The 1,233-nt window shown below is 48.5% G+C and overlaps 1 protein-coding gene across 1 annotated transcript in view; it reads right to left on the bottom strand.

Moving 5' to 3' along the window:
• Positions 1-204: 204 nt before the first annotated feature.
• tmem94 (transmembrane protein 94) overlaps positions 205-1,233 on the bottom strand; it is a 26,095-nt gene continuing 25,066 nt past the window's right edge. The window contains exon 32 of the mRNA XM_015379297.1: positions 205-838. Within this exon, the coding sequence (XP_015234783.1) occupies positions 766-838 (73 nt within the window). The 3' untranslated portion in view covers positions 205-765. The remainder of the gene's footprint in view (positions 839-1,233) is intronic.

Here is a 1,233-nt window from a genome sequence, read left to right as displayed (position 1 = left end):
TCCCTTCTTCCTGCGACCAATCAACACAAGCCTTGCTGACATTCACACAGACACACGATCAGACTCATGTTTACCCTCAGGAGAAAAGGAAAGGGTTAAAACTACAGGAGATGAAATTACCTCCTGATGCTCAGTAATGCTGCTGGGCTTAATAACAGAACCCAATCAGAACATCCCAGTCAAACTGGGTCAGACTGAACCGTCTCCATCATTTTATTTCCACTTGAACATGTTGATAAAAACACAGCAGTAACAGACTGGGAACCGGTACCACTTTATTGTTCCATCACTGAACAGGGCGCATGCTGGGTCACCTCAGGTCGCCCCTGATGGGGGTTAGGGGGGGTCCCTAAAATCTAAGACATGAATTAAAAGCATAAAAAAACCATTGATAGTTTTTAAGAAATCTTCCAGGATGGACTGGTTTCCCCAAAGATCCGGAGCTGATTGAGGTCCTGGTTCCTCGCTGGGATCAGAGCTTCAGGATCTCGCCTCTGATTTTATTTTCATGTTCTTCTCTATAAAATGAAGGCCGAGTTGGTGAGAAGATCCTTAGTGATGGGAGGGGCTAACCATTCCTGGAGAACATGCAGCAGAACATCTGCTCGTTCCTCGTCTTTAAACCACATGGAGAACATGGAGGTGCTGATGAAGCTGCTGGAGTCTTCCTCTCTCTAGTCCTTCAGATGCTGCTGGGTGGGCGTGGTCATCAGGTGGAAGGAACCTGCCAGAACATCACGGTCCTCTGCAGGGACCTTATGGGCCTTAGAAAGGAGAATTCATTCCCAGCTTGGTTTCAAACTGCAGCTTCTGTCTCTTCTGGTAACGAACTCGAGCCCTGAAGAAACAAGAGAACCAATCAGCATCCAGGATCCACCTTCAGGGAAAGTCTGAGATCTTGTCTGCTGTGGACTGGAAACTAGTCTGGGTAAACCGGGCGATAGCAACAAGCAGGAACTGGTCTGGGTTAAACAGGCTGTAACAAGAAGCCAGGTCTGGAACTTTTGGCTCTAGAAGAACAACATATTCAGTTGTTTCTGCTAACCCCTTCGAGTAAACCACTTCCTTCTAACCGCTCCGTGATAACCAGTCCCAGCTAACTGCTCCCTGCTAACCGGTTCCAGCTAACCAGTCCCAGCTAACCGCTCCCTGATAACCAGTCCCAGCTAACCAGTCCCTGCTAACCAGTCCCAGCTAACCACTTCCTGCTGACCGCTCCCTGATAACCAGTCC

This window comes from Cyprinodon variegatus, unplaced genomic scaffold (genome assembly GCF_000732505.1).
Source record: "Cyprinodon variegatus isolate N-32 unplaced genomic scaffold, C_variegatus-1.0 Scaffold189, whole genome shotgun sequence".
NCBI classification, from domain to species: Eukaryota; Metazoa; Chordata; class Actinopteri; order Cyprinodontiformes; family Cyprinodontidae; genus Cyprinodon; species Cyprinodon variegatus.
Note: the sequence above shows the minus strand (reverse complement) of the source record. Positions and strands in the feature narration are given on the sequence as shown.